At 39.9% G+C, this 21937-nt stretch overlaps 1 protein-coding gene and 1 long non-coding RNA gene across 3 annotated transcripts in view; one reads left to right on the top strand and one right to left on the bottom strand.

Annotated features, from left to right (window-relative positions):
• Positions 1-2370: 2370 nt before the first annotated feature.
• Positions 2371-21937, top strand: part of HGD (homogentisate 1,2-dioxygenase) — a 41976-nt gene continuing 22409 nt past the window's right edge. The window contains exons 1-4 of one of the 2 annotated variants that reach the window (XM_025475904.2): positions 2371-2560; positions 7671-7742; positions 8578-8666; positions 12339-12444. In XM_025475904.2, the coding sequence (XP_025331689.1) occupies positions 2546-2560; positions 7671-7742; positions 8578-8666; positions 12339-12444 (282 nt within the window). In that variant the 5' untranslated portion in view covers positions 2371-2545. Of the gene's footprint in view, positions 2561-7228; positions 7310-7670; positions 7743-8577; positions 8667-12338; positions 12445-21937 lie in introns of those variants that run through there. The other variant, XM_035709842.2, reaches the window with a different exon arrangement.
• Positions 10859-20281, bottom strand: LOC112677525 (uncharacterized). The gene is made up of 3 exons (XR_004811522.2): positions 19362-20281; positions 17948-18053; positions 10859-11304 (listed from the first exon to the last, which is right to left on the bottom strand). It is a non-coding gene; the product is annotated as an uncharacterized LOC112677525 (long non-coding RNA).

The following is a 21937-nucleotide window of genomic DNA, read 5'->3' as shown; positions in this document are numbered from 1 at the left end:
GCACATAGTAGTTACACAAAGCAAATACTTGTTTTATTGCATCACAATTATAAACAAAAAGGAAATACAGTTAGGCCAGCAAATATTTTCAAGCCCCTCAAAGTAATTTTCATCCAGTCAGGGATCTGTGACCACTTTCTTACTCTTTTGGAAATCTCCCACACCTCAGGAAAGAGCTTAAACCTGCTTTCCCAACTTCTTAAATCTGCCTTTCCAACTGATTCAGTGGAAAGAGCATAGGAAGTTTACAGAAAAATAAAGAAGTAAAGCTTTTCTCTTATCTTTTATTGATTCCCATTCATGTTTTTCCCCTAACCACCAAAACTAATCTCCAGGATTAATAGATTTAAGATCCAAAGTACTCAAAATCAAATGTAAGAAATATTTTTTCTTGAATTCATTTTTTGATTTTGAGTCTGCATACTACAGTAATAGCAAAAACTTAGCTTCAGTAAAATTGGGGCCACCCCCAACACATACCACTTCCTTCCAGGTGTGTATATAAATTCCAGGGAAGCTTGCATAATACCACAAAGTCATCTGTCTATGCTGACATATGCTGAGATGTCCTAAATTGCCTGGAACCCAGGCATCAAGCCGCACAGTTTGTTACCAACCTGTCATTTGTTGCTTCAGTCTGGCCCTCTGCCTGCTAACACCTCATACACAGGCAAATCATTCTGCTGCTACTGCACTATGCTGGAGCCTGGGGACCTCTGAAAGTAACCTTAGACCCATGTATATGGAGCAGAGGGTCTAAACTGGCAGCCCATAATCTTTTCAAACCTGCATGCATGTCTTTGACATCACTGTATCCATTATCTCTCACCACTTAACAAACCACCCCAAAACTTAATAGCATAAAATACACCATTGTGTTTGCTTACAATTCTATGAGACAGCAATTTGGACTAGGCCTTGCGGTGGTTCTGCTGTTTTCACCTGAGATCATTCACATGTCTGCCGTTATCTTGCAGCCAGATTGCCTCATTCACATGTCTGGCAGTTAGTGCTGGACTATCTTGCCTTAACCTCTCCTTTCAAGGGGTTTCTCATTCTCAAGAAGACTAGCTCAGCTTCTCTGTGTGGTAATCTCAAGTGGAGAGAAATGGACAAATCCTAAGGCACAAGCACTTTTCAAGCCCCTACATGTGTTGTGTTTGCTCTTAACCAAAACAAGATTCAAGGAGGGTATGAGAAAGACTACATCTCTTACTGGGAAGAGCAGCAAAATCAACATTACAAAAGAGCATGCATACAAAGATGGGAGATAATTTTTGCAACCTACCACAATGGATTTATCCATTCATTTATTCGTTTGTTTTAGTTGCCAATGTTTAAAAATTAGAGCTTCATATAGAAGTCTTATCTTGAAATATGACCTAGCCTATCTACATTTCCTGCCTGGTCTATTGCACTTGTGTCTGTGATAATAAAGCCTAGATTACAAGATTGTTTTTGTGAAATTAAATGAGATAATGTCTGTGGAAAAATCTCGAACAAACAGGTACTTGATAATATGGTTTCTTTCTTTCTGAATACAATTAGCTAAGAAGTGGATATCTGACTATGGCTAAGGAGAATAGCCAAGATGAAGGGCAAGGGAGTCATAGAAAAGGTGGCCAGGGGCAGCCCTGGTGGCGCAGTGGTTTGGAGCCTCCTGCAGCCTGGGGTGTGATCCTGGAGACCTGGGATCGAGTTCCGTGTCAGGCTCCCTGCATGGAGCCTGCTTCTCCCTCTGCCTGTGTCTCTGCCTCTCTTTGTGTCTATGAATGAATAAATAAATAAAATCTTTAAAAAAAAAAAAAAAAAGGTGGCCAGGTAGTAATCTCTTTGTTTTTAGAAGGATACAGATATTAAAAAACAAGATTCTTAAAGAATTTATTAAAACACTACATATATTTAAGAAATGAAGAGGAACAGTAGTAAAAATCACAGTTTGCTTTAAGTGAAGCACTCCAGGGTCTGGGCAGTTCCCCCAGCTTATCCCTTGGAGACATCTCTGGACATCTGTCTCGCCCCTATCACCATTTCAAGCAGTTGTGTGTAAACACCTATGTCAGAGCACAATTTGTCGTCACATTCTGCAGAGAGTGAACATCCTGCCCTCTTCCTTCTGGGCCTGAGTCAGGACTGTGTCACACACAGCAGGTTCTAACTACCACAGTTCCTTTCCTGGAGAGCTTTACGTTCTCTGTCTTTAGTAATAAGCCTCCTTCTTTTCACTGGAACACGTAATTGGCTAATCTTTACCTCAGGTGAAGAGAAGACAGGCTTCTGCAAACTCTTCCAAAAACAGCTGGGTTTAGTTTAAAAAAAAAAGATATTGTGTAAGCATTTGGAAATAAGCATTCTGGACTTTCTCCCTAGTTATCAGTGAACTAATTCTTGTGGCTGATTTGAGCTGCCTGCTAACCAGTGAGCCCAGTGAAGTGGTGGGAATAACATCCAGAAAGTGGGTTGAAGGAGAAACCGAAGTATTTTGGCTCCATACCTTCTCTGAGCCCACATTTCCTGAAGTCATCACGCCTGCAGCAGAGGGAAAATGGCCGAGTTAAAGGTAAGAGACTCTCTGCTAAGTTTGCTGTGGATTCTTCAGCCAAAACTTATGGAAGCTTCTGAGAATTCCAGAGTGTCACAATCAGAGAGGACTTAGCAAGGCCCTGTTCCAAACCCCTGTGTTCTAGAGGCTTCGCCATGTCTGCAGGCATAGCTGGGGCTGGGGCTGGGGCTGGGGGGTTGCAGGAGAGGTGATAAAGAAAAGAAATGAAGCCTTCATTGTCTATCTCTTGCCTTTGTTCATTTGAAATATTGTCTTGGTAATGCATAGACATCGTAAGAGCTCCCCTCCACCATGGGCAGACACATTTCTCACTGCTTCCCAGCCCCAATGCCCTGCCATCTTCCTGTTGCTGCAGCTTCCTGGACTGCCTCCAGCCAACCAATTAGATTTGCTTAAAATATTCAGTTATTTTGAGGATCCACAATCAGTCCTTGGCCAGTAGAAGCCCTAGCACTTCCTCTAGGAAATAATTCCTTTTAATGATTTAATGTGCAATTGAAAAGTATGTGTGGGTTATGTGCTATTAATGAATTAACTCATATTGTAATCCTCAAAATAAATCTGGACTGTAGGCAGTCTTGTTTCTACTTAACCAATAAGGGAAGGAAAGTTTGGAGAGATTGACTTTCCCAAGGTCACTGCTTATAGATGATAGAGACTGGATCAGAACCTGGTTTGTCTGAATCTAGATCCCAGGCTCCAAAAGGAGCCTTATCAGCATCTAATGAACTTGTGTCTTAAAGGGATTATTTTCCCAGTGTCTCAAACCACACCTAGTGTCCAGCCTGGGCTTGGAACAGTGCCCAACACATGCATGTGGAATTGATTAGAACTGCCCAGAACTTAGACTCAAGCCAGGAGGGCCACACTGTAGGCTTCTTTCAGGATACATAGTTTGAACACTTCCCTAATGCCTTTCAACTGATACGAATTTGAAGAATCAAACATCTCCCTAGCTGATAGGGATCCTGAAAACACTCAACACTGAGGTAAATGAATTTATCCTACTGCCTGACTAAGAGAAAGGCTGCAAAAGAACTGTCATTCATTGATTCAGCAAATATTGTGTGTTAGTACTGATGCCACAGATTAATATTGGAAAGGAACTGAGTCTGGGCTAGGTAGAGTCAAGAGAAACTTCTTGAAGAAGGCTGTTCCTGAGTAAGTCATAAGAGATTAGTAGAAACTGGCTAAGTTGAAAGAATTGGGAGGCAGAGAAAACAGTGAGTACAAAGTCACAGCACATGCAGATAGCCCAGAATGTTCTGGGAGCCAAGAGAGTTTGAGCTAAATTTGAGATGCTGTAGGGACAGCTAAGTTGAGATACTCAGGATGCAGTGTGATGTACGGATCTGGATCTCAGGGGAGTGGGTAGGGCCAAGAGAATGGATACTAGATCATGGCATCATATCAATGGTTGTAGCTGAAGTCTTGGAAGAAGGAGAGTCCATAAAAACTGTTTCCTGATGAAAATCCTATGAGGGAGTTCAGCAGAGGTTGGAAACATCCGTACCATTTATAAATAAATTATATCCAAAATCCTATCCTGCTGAAATTTTTAGCAACTTATTATGCATAGCACCAGCAGACCAATGTAAGTTGCATGCTGGTCTTTGTTCTCAATTTCAAAGGCTTTCTTCCCTGCCTGCTGTCTAATCTCCACAAGCAAAGGTTAGCTCTAGAGATCAGGAATCCAAACACAGAGAGCCAGATTGCATCATTCTAATCAATAAACATTATATAAGTCAAAAAATACACTTCTCAGCTTTTATTTCTTCATTTTAATGGATATAGCAACACAAAGCCTCAAATGAAATCACATTTACATAAAAGCAGCCCAACTGGGGGAAGAAAATTCAAAAGATAAAATAATAAAATTAATTTTCAAATCCACGACCCCCTGTTCTTAAGTTGCTTCACTTCTACAAATCTTGATTTCCTCATTTCAAAAATGAGGATCTGTTTAATATCCAGACTTTGCCCCCACTCAAAATATTTTGATTCACTAGGTCCAAGTAAGTCTGTGTTTAACAAATTTCTGGGAGTGATTCTATTAGCTAAAGATGGGACCCACTAATTTTGTCATTTTGTTTCCTGTTTCTGCTGTAACAAATGACCACAAATTTAGTGACTCAAAACCACACATATTTATTCTGTCACAGTTCTAGGAGTCAGAACTGTGAAATCAGTTTCATAGGCCTAAAATCAAGCATCCCCAGGCTGCCTGCATTCTGTGACTGAGGCTCCTTCTCCAACTGCGCGGTGCACCACTCTAGCCTCTGCTCCGGTCATGACACTGCCTCTTCCTCTTCTGTAGTCAGATCTCCTTCTACTTCCCTCAACTAAGGACACTTGTGATTACATTTAGGGTGTACCCACATGATCCAGGGTAACTCCTCATCTCAAGATTCTTACATCACTCACATCTGCAAGGTCTCTCTGAGTATATGAAGTAATACAAGTCCCAGGGCTTCCGACAGAGATATCTTTGAGGGTCATTTATTCAGCCTCCCACAATGACCTGCAAGCTCCCAACAATCTCTATTGTCTGTTCCCAACACAGTTCATTGGAAATGCTGGACTCTTTCCACAGGAACAAGGTAGCTCTAGTTGCATCTCTACCCTGACTTCTCTCTCTTTCCTTTAAGCTCAGTAAAAGGCAGTGAGGTGCACCATCTGCTCATCCCATCAGGGTGTTACCCACAATCAGAGTCGGGAGAAAGCATGTCATAAACCTACTCTGACACACAGAGCACATGCCGGGATCCAGGGGAGGATTAAAAAGCTGTGTACTAGGCAGTTGCCAGACCCCCGATGGCACTGAAGTTGAATGGAGCCCCATGATTTGTCCTTTCATTTAGAAAAGATTCATACTATTCTCTTGGGGAAAAAGTGAAATCATATTTTTATGCTGGGTCCAGCTATTCAGAAACCTGGACTGAAGAAAACATACAAATTCATTTGTTTAATATTAGATTTTCTTTCCTTCTTGCATAAGGTGTATTTGTACATAGCCACTGAACCAGGTGCCGTTGAACACTTGGATTTTCACAGCTGATATAAGCAGAGTCCAGATCCTGCCCTTGAGCTCAGCACCTTGGGAAAGCAGCTGCAGAGTACTGCTTCCTCAAGTCAGATGCCTTCGGCAGTAGGGGACATGGCATTTGAAAGCTCTAATAAACTCATCTGTAATTCTTCCCTCCGAGGATTAGGAAAACCGACTGACTGGAGAGTGAGTCAGCATTTTCCGCCTCCTCTTCAGCCAATGCACCACAGCTAAGATGCAGAAACCGGCTCAGAACTCACACCTCTCTCAGAGCTGGGTGGCTCCCTTCCAAGTCACCAGCTGTTCTTTCTACTTTCTTTTCTATTTTTTAAAGCAGTCAGAAACAAATGCTTCAGAACTACCTATACTAAGTCTCCTTTCCCTTGTCCCAAAAAATACATACAACCCTGCGTTCTTGTTCTGAGACCAGCAGCAGTGAAGAATGGGGAAGGTTAGTAAGTAAACCCACCCATGCCTAGAGAAGGTTCTGCTGTCTAGTTGGAGCCCTCCAACTTCCCTGCCTCCCTTGCAGAGAGAAACAATGAGGCAGTTGAACAGAGTGAAGGCTCTGTAACGCTCAGTGACTTCAGTCACAGATTGATCCGAAGGTCCATTCCACAGAATTGAAGATAATTTGAGGTCGTTACCATTTCTCAGCATTTCAAATTCAATCCTTGGATTGAATCCCTGACAGTGAGCGTGAGATCCATTCTGAGAGAAGAAAGAAAGAAGAAAACTTTATCTAGTGGAGAGCCAGAGTGCTGGTTCCCAAAGAAATCAGTCCAAACTGCCTGCTGCTGCTGCTGCTGTTAACCTATCTGTGTTTAATAGGATTCATTTTCTTTTAGTGCTCATAGATCTTCAAAAATATATTTTAAAAAATTGTGTCTGGAGGCAAAAAGAATAATTTCACTTCCATTGCTAAGTCATAACATTTCACATTTTATATTTCTTCCAAATATAGCAGTTACCGGCCTGATCATTGCTTACACATCCGGGCATATCGCATTTAGCTCATCCTTATCCATGCTGCTGAGAACTCTGGAGGGCTTACCCTCCACCCACTTACATCCTTCTTATATCTCTTAAAGACAAGTGCTCAGATGGTGGTGTTTCACTCACTGAGCAAGGCTGCACTTGCACTATCCTAGGCTAAAATTAAGTGCATTCATTAGGAACAATAATGGGAAGAAAGGACATTTTTTTATATTTAAATTAGAGAAAAGTGGGTTATGATCCCACTTCTAGCAGCATACATACACTCAGGATAGGCTCTAAATGAAAGGCTAAATCAATCTATTGAGTATCTTCTGGCAAACCAGACACAGAGCAATAGAGGTAAACAAGACTGCCATAGTCACAGATTCCATGGGGCTTATCCGCTAGCAGAGAAATCAGATAGATGCCATTGTACCATTGTGGACAGACTGGTTTGGCACTTCTCTTGAAAGCCTCTCATATCTGCAAACTTCATTTTCATGTATCCACAAAAATACAGATACATACACAAGTGTTCCATAGGTGAACCAGATAACGTAGGTTTCTGACTGGAGCAATATTAGTTTGGAGAACTTTTGCTTATGATTGAATCCACATGCCTCTTTATGGTTGCTTGTTTCAGAGTATGGAGGGGAATGGAGCTCCATGTTCAGGAAGGTTGCCATCCAGGCCCAGCAAGTTCCTATGAATTTGGAGTTGAGGTGATGCCTGAGTTATCTCTTTTCTCCAGAACTCCCTGGTGGAAGAAGAATTAAAGAACCTGTCCTTGGAGTAGAATCATTAAGAATGAGCCCATAAATCAACAAGTACAGATAAGGGTGGAAAGTCTATACTATATCTAGCAGTCTTCTCCCAATTAATTGGTGGTCTTTAAAATTCACACAGAGCATATTTCCTTTCCTGAATGGCCTACATGCTACAACACAGCAAACATATTACATATGGAACATCATACACAAGCACATGTCCATATAGAAATTCTTACCTTCATTAGATTATCAATGTTGTGAAATGCTCTTTAAATCCTGTTAATGATACCCTTTGTGTCTTTGTCATATGCAGTACATCCCCGGATTTGGGAATGAGTGTGCCTCAGAGGACCCTCGCTGCCCAGGTGCCCTGCCAGAAGGACAGGTATGAATGACTAGAATATTAGCTCAGAACACTCTGAATTGTAGGATCAAATAACCAGCCCTCAGGCCAAATCACTTCCACCCACCATTGTTCCTGGGAATTGTCTAGAAGTTTTACAAATCTTGAAGATAATTAGGATATAGAACAATGGCAATACAAAGATTAAAGTGGGACAGTGGTCACCTATGGCAAAGCACCCTATCTGAAATAGTAAGACTAACTATAGGAACTTTCAGGAGGATCCCTGGGCTCAAGGTTAAGAGGACTTCCTTGTAGTTCCCTTGAACAGCATAAGATATGAGAGTGATCAGAAAATAGCCAGTCCTAAAAATGTATTCACAAAGATGTTTACACTAGTGTTGGTTACAATAGCAAAAATATGGCAACAAAAATTTTTTTTTTCAAAAAATTTAAAGAATATTTAGTGGCATGGCAAAATGCTCACAATATGATATTTCCCCTTTCAAGAAAAAGTCATGATCATTATAGGACTACACACATCATCCTTCACTGGATCCCCATTTTGGAGAATAAGATTGAAAGGAAATACCCAGTATATCCACATTGGGTTATTTCTGGATGGTGAGATACTGGGTTGTATTTTATAAATGCTCTACATTCTGCATGTATTGCTTTTCTAATCGGTGGGGGGGGGGGAGGGGAATCACCTAAACAGGTGCTACAAAAAGTATGTGTGGGTTGGGGATGGTCATGTGCAGTGCCCCAGAGCATCCCCATCCAGGACAGAATTCCCCACACTAAATTGCTTGGTGGGAAGGTGGGATGCTTTTCTGATTGAAGTGATGTTGTTTATTGCCTCCCCCCCTTTTTTCAGAACAATCCTCAAGTCTGCCCTTACAATCTGTATGCTGAACAGCTCTCAGGATCTGCTTTCACTTGTCCACGGAGCACAAATAAGAGAAGGTACAGGATTAGGTTAATTCTGACCTGCAGACTGTGGGATTTATGACTGGTACTTAGTGCTGGCTCCTACAGCCTTCCATGGCTGCCCAAGATTCTGCTTTTCTCAGGCTGTGCTCTGTGTAATAGTCAGGGGATGGGCCTCATCTCCAGCTGAGATGTGGAAGTGACTAATGGAAGAAAGGAAGAAATATCTGCACAGGGTCTGGAAAGCACACATGTCCAACTCCATTTACAAATTCTCACTTTTATTCAGAAGAAAATGTCCCCAATAAACTGGCTTTCCCCTAATGGTCATCCAGTTGGGTTTTCAATTTTGGTTTACTTGGGTTTTTTTGGTTTTGTTTTTTTTTTTTAATAACAGTTAACTCAAAATTACAGAGGATTCATTATACCTTCTTCAGAAGATAGAAGTATTACGAAGTATTAGGTTCTTTGCATGAAAATATTGGATAACTAAGCTTGGGCAGTTGACAGTCATGAATTATGGCCCCTTGTGGTTTGAATTAATAAGATTTTACTCTTTGGAATTTGCCTTTGCTGGAAACCAGCACATTCATTAGCACCATGTGTCATGTTCCATGTTTGCTATAATCTCACAACCCAGGTCAATGAACTTACTCCTTTGATTGACTCCCATGGGATAGGTTGAACACAAGAGATGTGTGATTTGGGGAGGCAGTAAGTGCCGTGACTTAAACAAGTAGTGTGGAACTATAGGAATATCAGACTAGGGTCTCTGCAAAGAGGGCTGCTCCTAATATTGGAGACCTGAGAGAGAGAGCAGTTGATCTGGTACTGCTTAGTGGGACAGACGGGGTTTACCGCCACAGACTCCTCCTGAGAAGCAAGTAAGATAACAAGTACAACACCACAATGGACCACACAAATGATTAGCTGTTTTCTTTAGCAGCTAATTATGCCCACTCTAGAAGAAGGTCCCCTGAGTTTAAATCCTCTCTCCTTCTCTCTTCAGCTGTGTGACCTTGGGCAAGTCTTCTACCTTCTCAGAGTTTCTGGTTCCTCGTTTGTAAAAGAGATAATGATAGTATCTATTTCATAGTTGTAGTGAGGATTAAAGGAAAGAATGCCTATAAAGTACTTAGCACATTGCCTGACACATGGTAACAACTTTTCCAATCATCATTATTGTTACCATAGCAGAGTTTCTCTCTCCAGTACAGGGTACCCCTTAGGAGGCTGTCAGAGAACTGAATGTGAGCTATGGCAAGTATTATGCTTCCACGCCCATATCAATATTGCTTTTCTCTTGATAACTATGTGCATGGAGGGAAGAAAAGATAGTTTCTCATACTTGCCAAAATCTAGGGTTAATTCTATTGCTCTTTAATCATCTCTTGCTCTCTCTTTTTCTGCAATCCCAAACAGTCCAGGTAAGGTAAGCACACTGACAATTCCTGTCCATTCTAATTTATGACAACCTAGCCTCCATGACTATATTCTTGACTTTATGGCCCATTCACTAATGGGACACCTGGGCTCCAGATTCTGCTGCCTACCCCCATTATTCAGTGATATCTTCAGCCAGCAGGAGCTTAACTCTGTTCCAGGAGGCTGAAAAGGAGCTGTTGGCATTTCATTAAGAAGCTGGCACAATTCCTTGAATCAGAATTAAATCTCTGTCCAGGGCAATGTAGTGCTGCCTGGGGAGGTTTATAAACAGCTAAAAAATAAGGGACACTAGGCATGGCTCACCCATCTGTTTAGAACTCTCCAAAAGTATCCACAGTAATTTTGTGAAAATGCTCAAAATTCCAAGGAAAGAAAGAACCAGTTCCATCCATAGGTGAGCAAGCCTGGAGTTCTTAAAGTGAGTCACCACTCATTTAAACCACAGAATAGAGGGCTCTCACAAAACTATCAGAGATTATACCTACCAAGGGTTAATTTTTATCAGACTAGTTAGCTGATCCCTTTGTACTGAGAGGGGAGAGTCAAGATAGGGAATTTGGAAAATTTGGACCATCATAAAAACCCAGATGATTATCTGGGATTATCAACTCATATCTAGTAAGTGAGCACCTACTGTGTGGGGGGCATTCTAGATACATAAACTGAATCCTTGCAACAATCCTAGGAGATAAGGATGAGAAACAAGGATCAGGAAATTTTTGTAACTTGCCCAGGATCACACAGTTACTTCTAAGGTACACATACATGTCCTTAACTCCATATACTACTGGAAGCTGCAGAGGCTTAGTTTATTCATAGCCTGAAGTCCAAGGTCTGAGGTCACATCATTTAGAACTGGAAGAATCAATTGGAAACTGGACAATCTATCTCTTTTATCTCCCAAAGGGTTCAGTGCGGGGCCAGACAGACTCTGCCCCTTGGAGTACAGTATCCTGGGGCTTAAGTGGCCAGAGCCTATTCAAACAGGTCTGGTCTTCCATTGTCAGAGGTAGTACTCCTTGTCATTCTATATGCTGCCAGAGTAATGGCCTCTAAAAGGACTTGAGTCCCTCTTAGCAAATTTCAGTGTTCCTCTCAACTTCTGGATAGTTCTCTTGATGTCCTTCAGGACTCCTGCATCAGAGTCTTCTTCTCTTCCTGAAGCCTGAGGTCTGGGTCCTGGCAGGGAAATCTCTGGCTTAGGCCTTGCCATATACAGATAATAAAACTTGAAGGAAGAAAGGAAGGAAGGAAGGAGAAAAAAAAAACAAGTTACAAATATACTTAACTATAAGACTATATGGACAGATCGTCTTACAATTTTGGAGTACAGAGTGTTAATTTCCTAAACCTCTTATAAATTAATATCAAAAAAGATAAATAACCCAATAGAAAAATAGTAAAGGACCTGTACAAGTAATTCACAGAAAAATTACAAAGGACCAATAAACATACGGCTCCTCGACCTTACTCATAATGAAGGAAATACAGAATAAAAATGAGATATTACTTTTTACCTCTAAAGCCAAAATTATTTTTAATAATACCCCATATATGTGAAGATGTGAGCCATTAGGCACTCTCACACAATATTGTTGTGAGAATAAACTGGTACTGTGATTTGGCAATTCTGTTTATACATGCACTGGTGACATCTGAGAGAATATACAAGAATATGGTTAAGCTCTGATGTTTCTAATAATTGGCCCTGAAGAAACTGGAAGAGAAATTGGAGAAGCCATTTACCCTTAGGGACTTTTGAATTACTTAAATTATTTCTACCACCAGCGTGTATTACTTTTATATTTTTTTTAAATTACATTTCAAAAAACTACCCATATTCTTTCAATCTACGTAAGGAGTCGTTGTCCTCACCTTCCAAAGCAAAAATTAGTATCCAATGACGTATATACACTAATGTTTTTCTATGGATTTTCCTGTACAGATATCCTTCAAGGTACTTCCCCTTCCTTTATAATTGTCTTTGGGAAAAACAATTCTTCATTTTTTTGTCAGAATGGGAACCACCAAGAGCCAGAGCCTCAATTTGAAGAGTGATGGGTAGAGTGGAAAGGTGGGAAGAGGCCAGAGCTATGGGCAGCAGTGGCTATTAGGAAGTGATGCTGTGTCATTGTTGCTCACATTAAAGCCCACAGATCGTTGTTGACTTGAGCATCTTCCTGATGGTACTTCCTGAGCCAGTCTCTGTATCTCTCATAATATCACCCAAAACAAAGCTTACTTGTCCTTGTTTTCCCCCAGTTGGCTGTATAGAATTCTACCTTCAGTTTGTCACAAGCCCTTTGAATCCATTGACCAAGGCCATGTCACTCACAACTGGGATGAAGTTGATCCTGACCCTAACCAGGTAAACTGATCCTGTGAATTGGAACATACCATGCACCCAAAGCCTTGAATATAAATATTTAAGGCAAACCTGGGTCTTTGAGAAATTAGATAGTTTAAAAAAAATAAATGCTAATATATGTCTGGTTTTTTGCTCATACTTGGGTGGGAATTTTGGAATTGATTGTGCGTATGTGTGAGTGTGTGTGTGTGTTTATATACTCTGCTTTCAGTAATGAGACCCAATACTATAGTGGACTGAGCTCTGTTTTTGTGTTTACCTTCGAAAAATTCCAGTATATTCCTTTTGTCTCTAAACTTAGGTACATGCCACTGATAACAGGTATATAATGCAGGAAGTTAAGCAGACCTGAGTTTGTATCCCTGCTCCTTTACTTAGCCTCTGGGTCTTTGAGCCCCAGTGTAAACTGGGGTGATCACAACATCTGCCATGCAGTGATGTTGTGAAGATTACATGAGAGAACAGGTGTGACCATGCTTCACACAGTGCCTGGCACACAGGAGGCAAAATTCATGACTCTGATACAACCATTTTGATATATTCACTTAAAGGCAGCATCATAAAATCAAGTATAAAATCTCAAATCTCATATTCAGGTAAGTTTGTGTTTTCATTTTATGTTTTTTAAAGATGTTATTTATTTATTTATTTGAAAGACAGAGAGAAGGCACAAGCAGGGAGAGGGACACAGACACAGGGAGAGAGAGAGAGAAGCAGACTCCCCGCTAAGCAGGAAGCCAGAGGCAGGGCTGGATCCCAGGACTCTGGAATCATGACCTGAGTCCAAGGCAGATGCTCAACTGACTGAGCTACCCATTTGCCCTTGTTCTGTCACTTTATATATATATATATATTTTTTTTTTTTTTGAGGTCCCTATCTGTCAAATATACAACTTCATTTCAGCCTTCCCTGGGAATCACTGGTTTTAAACAATGCCAAAGTAGAAGTAGAGGTTGGGCCTTTCTGGTTGGTCCTCCCTCACTGGATAATGTTGAGATGTCCACTGTTCTGCTGCTATCATGCAGAGGCTTGGGCATGGAATCATCTACAAGTCCACTTCTGGTTCTCTTGTCCTGGATATGCCACACAACTATTCCCTCCTTCTAAGAGTTGCCAAGTACAGGTTCAAGAGTCTCCTTTGTAGGGATGCCTGGGTTGCTCAGTGGTTGAGTATCTGCCTTTGGCCCAGGGCATGATCCTGAAGTCCCGGGATCGAGTCCCTCATCGGCTTCCCTGCATGGAGCCTGCTTCTCCCTCTGCCTGTGTCTCTGCCCCTCTCTCTGTGTGTCTCTCATGAATAAATAAATAAAATCTTTTTAAAAAAAGTCTCCTTTGTATTCAAAGTCCACACAGATCCATCAGCCAGATCATTTCTCCCCTCCCCACCCCCTCTTATTCTCTCCTTCCCACAGCTCAAGGAAATCTGATGCCTCCCTTTGGTTTACCAAGACATTATGTCTATACCTACAAATCCCCTTCCCCTAAATACTTAGACTTTTTTGTAGAACAAAAGCCAGAATAATCATAGTCACTTTTGGTTTCCTGATCTGCTCCATCTCTTCCTAATTATGGAAATCTCAGGGAACTGAGTACCTGTTTAAATGCAACTTATTCCTCTCCAACAAGGACAGATAGGAGACATTCAGAGTGAAAAACAAAAATGTGAGTTAACAACTTAAAATGTAGCCATCTCACAGCCATTTCAAAACCAAGATATGTTGTCTAATCCTCCCTGTTCACCACTGCTCTATTTTTACCTCTCAGCATAAAGGAAAAGGTTAGTCTCTGCTCCAGCCCCCAACCCTGCAGGGACCATCTTCTACCAAGACCCAAAGCCAGGCTTTCCACTCCTGCCTGTTTCCCCTTCCTCCAGTCAAGACTTTTGTGCAGAACACAGTTTGCACAACCAACCTGGGGACCTTATCTTCATCTGGTCCTTGGGTCTCACCCGGCCTCCTAATCCAGTCCCATCTGACCACTTTCTCTCCCACCTTCAGGTTAAGAATGCATCTGGCAGACCATCCTCATTTAACCATCTAGTTGCCCATTCAGCTCATAAAGGGCCATAAATCATTCTAGCCAAAGTCACTGCTCATTCTCCGGGAATCCGCTGGATTTCTCAATGGGTTACATCTCAAATTCACTAATTTCTCTCTTAGAGTTACCATGGTTGTGCTTGTTTGTTTTTGACCAATAAATAGACCAGACTGCTTAATAATAGGACTCTATCTTCTGTTAGGTAGGTCTCTATCATCTACCTGTACTTTGATAGGATTCCTAGTCAGGCTAAATAAATTAAGCATTTAATATACACTAGTTTTGGAAGGTTGAGAGGGTATTTGAGCCACAAGAAGTTTCTCTATTCTTTTCTTAAGGCAGCATAAGGGAATACATCCTATTAAGTTTCTGATAGTTCTCTCAAGTGGAGCCAAATCTCAAATTATACAAAGGAATAGGGTGGTTCTACAATCCAATCAGCAAGTAAGACAAAAATTAAGTACAAACAAAATTATCTCTGAAAAATCCCTTGAATCACCTGCAAATTATAGGATACATGGTTTTGCATATACCATCCTATATAGTAATTCTTATGTACACTGAATTTGAGAACTGACTATGCTAAATTGAACTAGACCAAATGAAGGATTATAGGGAAGGGTCATAAGCAAATGTTCAGGAATTCAAATCATGGAGCCTTTACAACAACTATTAAATAACTAGTGGTAAATAAGGCAGAGTGGGAAGTTTCAGTACCCCTGCCTGCTCATATCATCCACACCAGACCTCGAAGCTTCTATAACCTTAATATATCTTCATAGATATGTTTATGGATGTGTGGTCAACATGCTTATTTTATAGAATTTATTTGGTCTGGGGGTTAGGTTTTAAGTCTAACCTTTAAGGAAAATATGGTGTGATGTGAGTCTACTGTGAGTAGGATATGTAACATGCTCAGTAATATCCTTTTATTACATTATTATTATTATTATTATTATTATATATTATTATTATTTCTAGGACTATTGATACATTTATTTAACAAGAATATAGCCCCTTTATAGTGTTTATTTTGTAGTACAGGTGGCTTATCCATGGAAGCTAACCTCACTCCAACAGAATTTTTCTGGTTTTGTCTTATTTAAAGTAATACATAATTATAAAAACTCAAATGATGTAGAAATTAACAGGAGAAAATGGAAATCTCTCATCATAGGTGAGAGTCAAGTGTACCATTTTTGCATACCATTTTGCGTATTGCTTCATAACTAGTTAACATACATTTTGAGAGGCAAGTCTGAGGCAACTGCATTAAAAAGCCTGTGTTAATGTAGAGGCATCAAAAGAGCTGCATCAAGTTTCTGCCTGCTTTCTAGTAGATACTCAATACACATTTTTTTCTCTGCTTCCCTGTGTTTTCCCATTCTAGCCTTCCTTTGCACTCCTCCTTGAACTTGTTACCTTTCTTCTGTTTTGAATTCCTTCAAACACATTCAATATGATGGCCACCAAATGAATTTCTTCTCTAGTGTCTCCCTTTTTTCCATTTATGACCTTGGTTCACACGCATTGGAACAGCTGTGCTCCAGAACAGTGCCTCTGTGAGCAACAGCTCTGATAAGGTAGTGGTTTCTCATCCTCTTGTTCTGTGACTTACATCCCCTGCCATCCTGCCTCCTTTGCCCCAAGACACACATCCTGGCTGTTCGTGTTACCTCTATCCTTTTGTCTTTTCATTTACACCTTCTTGACAAGTTAATATCTCTTTCCAATTTTATGCTTCATTAATAACCACAGCAATCTGCATTCATCACTTCTCCCTTCTCACAACCTCTTCCAAATATGGACACTAGACTGTCATCAAGAAAGTCTCAGAAAATTATATTTAGGTACCCATCTGACAGTCCTTCTCTGTTGAAGCCTGTACTGTAGGTATGTCTTCACCTGTCACAGACCAAAATAAATAATTCATCAGCTTCACCAGCTCCCCACATTAGTCATCTCTGGGAATTTTAAGACTTGAGAATTATCTAATGTTTCCTCCAAGATAGTATCATGGGATATGCTATCATCACTGTCATCTTTGATACTTTCCCGGGAAGATTGAGAACAATGTTCCCAAAACCTTTATTTCCTCCTAGTGTATATTTAATCAATTGTCTAAGAATTAATGCTCTTTTTGAGCATATTTAGATTCAGCCTGTGGACATAACAAGTTCATTCCAATAGTATTTCACATAAGAAAGATACTTATTTTTGTTCATCATATACCTTTCCTCTAACTTCTGGAATCACAGAATTTAACAAATAAATCTGCATCCAATTTACCTGTGATTTTGCAGATTTCAATTAGCATTCCTGAATCAGCATTCGTCTTTAAAGAACAGAATCCTTTTTTTTATTTTTTAAAGATTTTTATTTATTCATGAGATATATATATATATATAGAGAGAGAGAGAGAGAAGCAGAGACACAGGCAGAAGGAGAAGCAGGCTCCATGCAGGGAGCCTGATGTGGGACTCGATCCCGGGACTCCAGGATCACGCCCTGGGCCAGAGGCAGGCACTAAACCGCTGAGCCACCCAGGGATCCCAAGAACAGAATCCTTTAAAGTGTATCTTTCTTATTACTACATCTCTAACCTTTCAACTTTTGGAAAGTCAGACTCTGAGCCAGTAAGCCTCAGCTGAGGGAATTACCTCTTAGTTCTCACCCAGTGTTATTTGGACGAAGTGATAAACACCTTACTTCTAATTAAAGACCAAACCATAAAATTCCCTTTACTTCCAGGACATGCAAACTACCAAAAATGCTTCCAAAAAATACCCCCTCCTAGGGGATTTGCTGTCTAATTTGTCAAACTATTCAGTTCCAAAATCCCTAAAAGCCCCTCTCTCCAAAAATATCCTGAGTTTCCCACTTCCTTAAGCTTTTGATCATGTCTCTCCTATTCACACCAGATTTCTTGAGAAAGAAATCTAGACCCATTTTATCACCCCTACTCATCCCTTAACCCTTTAACAGTTCAGCCTGCCCAGGACACCCTATTGAAACTTGTCTTCTTTAAGCAATAATGCACTCCCCATCATTAATACATGTTTTTATTCAAAACTTACATAAAAGTGCCAATGCCCAATAATCCCACTGCAAAGCTAACCACTTCTAATGTTTTAGTTTCTTTCTTTCCAGTCTTAAATTATTTGTACATATATGTAAATAAATAAGATCTGGAGTCCCATGCAGCCAGAAACCAAAAGTAATTGAAACTAATTCCAATCTTCATTTGCTTCTCTAGAGAACATTAAAGAATACTCAGTTCTTAATTGACCACTTGGTAAACTCCTCAGTTCCCCTAGATTTCAGTCCTCTCACACCCACACAGCTCATCTTCCCCAAGCTCCTCAGCCCTGCCTCTGGATCACAGTATGCCCCCTCCTCCTCTTTTCTGCCCCTAGAGAATGAGTGTACAGTGTAGGTCACCATCCCCTTTCCTAGGAGACTTACACATGAAACATGGATCTACATGGTGAGGCTGGAGTTCACAAGCTTGAGAGGAGTATGGATAGGCAAATCAGAATTTTCCAAAGGAGCAGGGAAATTTGAAGAAGGGCTGTGAATAATCATATATTAATGTTGTTTTAGACATTAGTTATACAAACAAACAAAAAAGCAGAAACAGATCCACAAATACAGGGAACTAACTGATGGTTGGCAGAGGGGAAGGGAGTGGGGACATGGGCAAAATGGGAAAAGAAGGGGAGGTACAGGCTCCCAGTTATGGAATGGGTAAGTCATGGGGAAAAAAGGCACAGCATGGGGAATATAGTTAATGATAGCATTTTATGATGACAGATGGTAGCTATACTTGTGGTGGGCATAGAATAATGTACAGGCTTGTCAAATCACTAAGTTGTACACCTGAAACTAGTGTAACATTGTGTGTCAACTATGCTTCAATTAAAAACAAAATCAGTTACATTTATACTTATTGAAAATCATGCTGTAATAGCTTTACATTGTGGGTTTTTTTTTTTATTTAAACATATTTTGTGCCTTTTCCCATGTATAGGAAATTCCTTGAGTATAGGTAACTTTTAATGCAGCATTATAATCCAATATATGTTTATAAGATAATTCCTCTATTGTCAGATATTTAGAGTGTTTTCATTTTTACAATCCTAAGTCCATTGCTTCTCGGCCTTTTGGCTAAGATCAAGTGTACAATCATAAATCTTCTTCCTGTGCAGGCTCCCAAGATAGGCAATCAAGAGCCCTAATTTATTATCATGTCTTCCAAACCCTCTCCTCACTTCCATGTGCCCTACTCATCGCCATACTGGAATTTTTATCATTTCAGGGCAATACCCTAAGTATTCCTGCCTTAGCACTTTATGCTCTTTCATCTACCTGGAATTTTCTCTTTTTCCCTCACAAGTGGTCACCCATCCAAATCCCACCCATAATTTAAGACTCATCTTAAATACCACTTTCTTCCTTGAGCCCTATCTATATTTCTCAGGGTATTTGAGAATTGAATCCATGTCTCCATTATCTTCATATGACCTGCTGTGTTCAGCACATGTGTTCTTCCAAATAGTAGAACCACAAGTATTTGTTGAATTAACTCCCTGATAGCTCAGATCCAGTCATCCTATAAACAGATTGCATTATCCTAATCTGTTGTTTGCCAAAAATATTAGAGTGCGTGTTGAGCCCTTTTGGATAGCTTGCTGGCTCTTTTTACAGTAAATCTTTATCAACTTCATTTCACTCCTTGGAAAGATGTTGGACTTTCTGAAAACCAGAATATTTCATTGTGTGTATTTCTTATTTTCCATGTATACGAATGTTAAATATCCCCCTATGCCAGGACTTATTCCTGCAAGAACATTTCTCTTCCAAAGTCATTTCTACTTACCTATTTCCTTGTTTTCCTATCGGAAAGTGCCCACACTTCCAGGGTCTTCTGAAATAGATTCCCTGAGGTCAGAGACTGTCATATTTACCTCCAGCACCTAGCATAAAACCGGAGTTTTGAATTCATTCATTTGAATGGATTAATATAAGAGGCTTGAACAAAAATGCTGATAGCAAATGACTTTAGCAAGGGTTGGATCCCAGGAGTCAGACTGGGCCAGGGCAACTTAGCACTGAGTAGTAGTAGTATATAGTAGAAGTAGTAGTAGTAGTAATAGTAGTAGTAGTAGTAGTAGTAGTAGTAGTAGTAGTAAATAAATGTGTAGTAGATAAGGGTGAGACCAAGTATAAGACCATTAACAGGAGGGAAAACCTGGGTTTAGAAGCCATACGGATCATGAATAATTTGGGAAGGAGATCAGGATAGGCTGAGATATAAGGGCTCAGGCTGTAGGTTACTAAGAGAGACTGGGAGAATCTTGGTATCTGTTCTTAGTAGAGAAAACTTCTCTAAACCATCATCAGTTCTTTCACTTCTAAAATAGAGATGATAATCATAGGCATCGCAGAAGGTTGTCATGAGAATTCAATGTCATCCAACAAATATTTATGGAGTGATTGAGTTCCATGCTGTATGCTAGATGCTGAGTCATGGTTGTAGTGCTCTTAGTTTTACACTTAACGGCAAGGTCAAATGGGAATCCAGGTTTCTATTAATGAAAAAATGTCATTTAAATCCCATGAAGGGTTATCTTTTTTATAGCTTCATGAAAGACTTTTTTAAAGTTAAAATTTAGTTAGTTAATATACAATGCAATATTTGCTTTTGAAGTAGAGTGCAGTGATTCATCACTTACATACAACACCCAGTGCTCATCATAAGTGTCCTCATTAATACCCATCACCCATCTAGCCCATTCCCCATCCACCTCCCTCCACCAACCCTCAGTTTGTTCTCTATCATTAAGAGTCTCTTATGCTTTGTTTTCCTCTCTCCAGTCCCTCTTCCCATATGTTCATCTGTTTTCTTTTCATGAAAGACTTTTGAAAGCTTGAAGTATAGTGACTTGCATCCTCCTTACCTGTGCTCTTGCTTATTACCTCGAAGAACTCCAGTGAGAGAGAAATGAAGAGAATCACTCAAAGCCTGATTTATCTCCATATAACTCATGTTGACTTTTCTCTTAAATTACTAGATTTGCTGAAGAATTCAACGAACCACTGTTTTATTTTATTCACACACACACGTATACACATACCTTCCCAAGTCTGTACTAAAACTCACTGTAGTGGGTTTACCCTAGGCCTCTCCTAGCCATAGCTACTGCTTATAGTTGCTTACAAATTGTGATTATTCTGTATCTATAAGTTACTTCCAAATTCTTAGATAGATGGTATCAGCCTCTAATGGTATGTATACCTCTAGACAGTCATTGTTGTTGAGAGTATCTAACTCAGCCAACTCATTCTAGTTGAATCCAGGGCAATTTTGGAGGGAATTTCAGTAAATCAAAGAATAATAGTGTTGAAATGGATACTCAGATCATCCAGCCCAACTCCCAGTCTTCTGACTCTGGAAATACTGAGGCCAATTTTCTAATTTCCTCTTCATTCCTGAACATGCATTTTCAATCTTGACCATTAAATGTTGCCACTGATTCTCTGTTTTTCTCCTTTGGTAACCTTAAAAAAACTTTAATTCTAACTTTGGATTCCCTTGAAGATGCTTTTCAAATTATTTCTAACTACTTCATTTCTAGTAAGTAAAAGTTTATTTTCCAGTAGAATTTGTAGGATACAGCTGCAAAAGTATGTGAAGCAATGTTAGAACTGGAAGGAGAAATATATAAATCCACAATTACAGTTAGAAACTTCAACATCTGTCTCTCAACAGTTGATAAAACAACTAGGCAGAAAAATCAGGATATAGAAGAACTGAGAGTTCTGCACATACATAAAGAATTGACTTACATCCTAGAAAAAAATCTTTGGACTTTTAGAAACACTGTGGGCACCTGGGTGGCTTAGTCACTTAAACATTTGCCTTCGGCTCAGATCATGATCCCTAGGTCCTGGGATTGAGGCCTGGGTAGAGTTATTTGCTGAGTGGGGAGTCTGCTTCTGACTCTCCCTCTCCCTCTCCCCCTACTTGTTCTGTCTCTCTCTCAAATAAATAAATAAAATATTTTTTAAATAAACATTTCCCAATTTACTATTGCCTGAATGTCACTAGATCACAAATAATCTCACACATTTATGTTAGTCTTATTCTTTGAGATATTAGCAATGTTCTTAGTGCCTTGTATTTATTCTTCATTCAATCATTCCACAGAAATTTATTAATATCCTCTAAAGTCAAGACATTGCATTGAGCACTACAATTGATTTCATTGATTTTGAAATGTTTAATAATTAAATTGTTTGGAGGGTTATTTAGCAATAATATAGAGTATGAATTTTAAAAACTTAAAAAAGTTATATGACTAAATCAACTAACAAGCATCATTTATCACTTTCAGAAGCTCTTCTCCAAAGAGAATTCTGAAATTATAGTTTCCTTCAGTATCCCATTGTTAC

The sequence above is a fragment of the Canis lupus genome, chromosome 33, assembly GCF_003254725.2.
Source record: "Canis lupus dingo isolate Sandy chromosome 33, ASM325472v2, whole genome shotgun sequence".
NCBI lineage: Eukaryota > Metazoa > Chordata > Mammalia > Carnivora > Canidae > Canis > Canis lupus.
This window is presented reverse-complemented; position numbering and strand designations above follow the sequence as displayed.